Genomic DNA, 1,250 nt, shown 5'->3' on the forward strand with positions numbered 1-1,250 from the left:
TGTAAGGATATATGATATTTCGTATGACATTGGGAAATACTGGCTGTATATTTTATTTTTATTGTCTTACAGTGATAAACACAGTTATTTAGCTTAGGAATGTTCAAAATAAAGCAAGAATGTACAATATATAAATTAATCTGTCTTAAGGAAAGTTTAACTTAAGCAGTCAAATACTGAAAAAGCTGTTGTGACTCAGTAAGCATTGCAGTATAGACCAATAAGTATTTTTTATTCATATTCAGGGAAGATAGAGACCTTCCTGGTGATATATTTTCAAATAAGGAAGCAGTCCATATTTCATGTTACCAGAATATACATGGCAGAGGTTTAGTTCTTAAAATGAGTGAAAGTTTGATAGTTTTTTGTTTATAATTATTCTGTTGCATTTCAGGTGTTAAAATATTATGACAAGATGGGTGATGGAATGCTATCATTATCGTGGAACAACCACAAAGCCACATTTTGTCACATCCTGTCAACATTACGGGAAAAGGTTAGTAACTTAGTCCTTTCTTATTATTGCTATGTATATGGTGACACAAGTGAGGGGTATGTAGTAATTAATGAGAATATCAGAAAATTTAATACTGTTGCTGATATAAACAATTTCCTCTCTTTTTTTTCTAATAAACAGGAGAGATATACAGATGTTACTTTAGCTTGTGAAGGGAAGTTCTACCCAGTCCACAAGCTGGTTTTGTCAACATGTAGTGAATACTTTGAGAAGATGTTTGAGCACACTCCATGTAAACATCCAGTCATAGTTTTGAAGGACGTCAAACCTGATGAGTTAGAAGCATTATTAAGTTATATGTATGCTGGTGTTGTCAGTGTAGCTCAGAATGACCTGGCTAGGTTGATCAAAGCAGCCGAGTTACTTCAAATTAAAGGCTTAGCTGTGCCAGATGAGCCACCTTCGAGACAAGAATGCAAAAAATACATCCCACGGGACGACCGAGCGAGTCCACACCCAAAGAGACGGAGACGAGAAGATCCCTTACCGATCGCCACAGTTCCTCCAGGGGTAGCAGTTGCGTCAGAGAGTCCTCCGTCCTCACCTCATCATGTAGACACTGAACACAACTGGGACCAACCCCACAACACCCGGGAAACCCAAAGGGAGACAGTTGCGACCAGAGGCTTAACGACAGTACAGATCAAAGGGAAGAATTCAGTTCAACGAAACAGGAATCGACAGCGCATATTCAGGTGTGTAGATCTATATCATAAAGGGTTAGCTTTATGCA

General features: G+C 38.1%; 1 protein-coding gene across 1 annotated transcript in view; it reads left to right on the forward strand.

The window, feature by feature from the left end:
* The window catches only part of LOC119592082 (longitudinals lacking protein, isoforms H/M/V-like), a gene marked incomplete at its 5' end in the record, with an annotated part of 34,503 nt that overhangs the window by 1,380 nt on the left and 31,873 nt on the right, over positions 1-1,250 (forward strand). Inside the window, 2 exon segments of the mRNA XM_037940897.1 lie at positions 395-496; positions 638-1,212. Coding sequence (XP_037796825.1) covers positions 416-496; positions 638-1,212 — 656 coding nt within the window.

The sequence above is a fragment of the Penaeus monodon genome, chromosome 29 (assembly GCF_015228065.2).
Source record: "Penaeus monodon isolate SGIC_2016 chromosome 29, NSTDA_Pmon_1, whole genome shotgun sequence".
In the NCBI taxonomy this organism is placed as follows: domain Eukaryota; kingdom Metazoa; phylum Arthropoda; class Malacostraca; order Decapoda; family Penaeidae; genus Penaeus; species Penaeus monodon.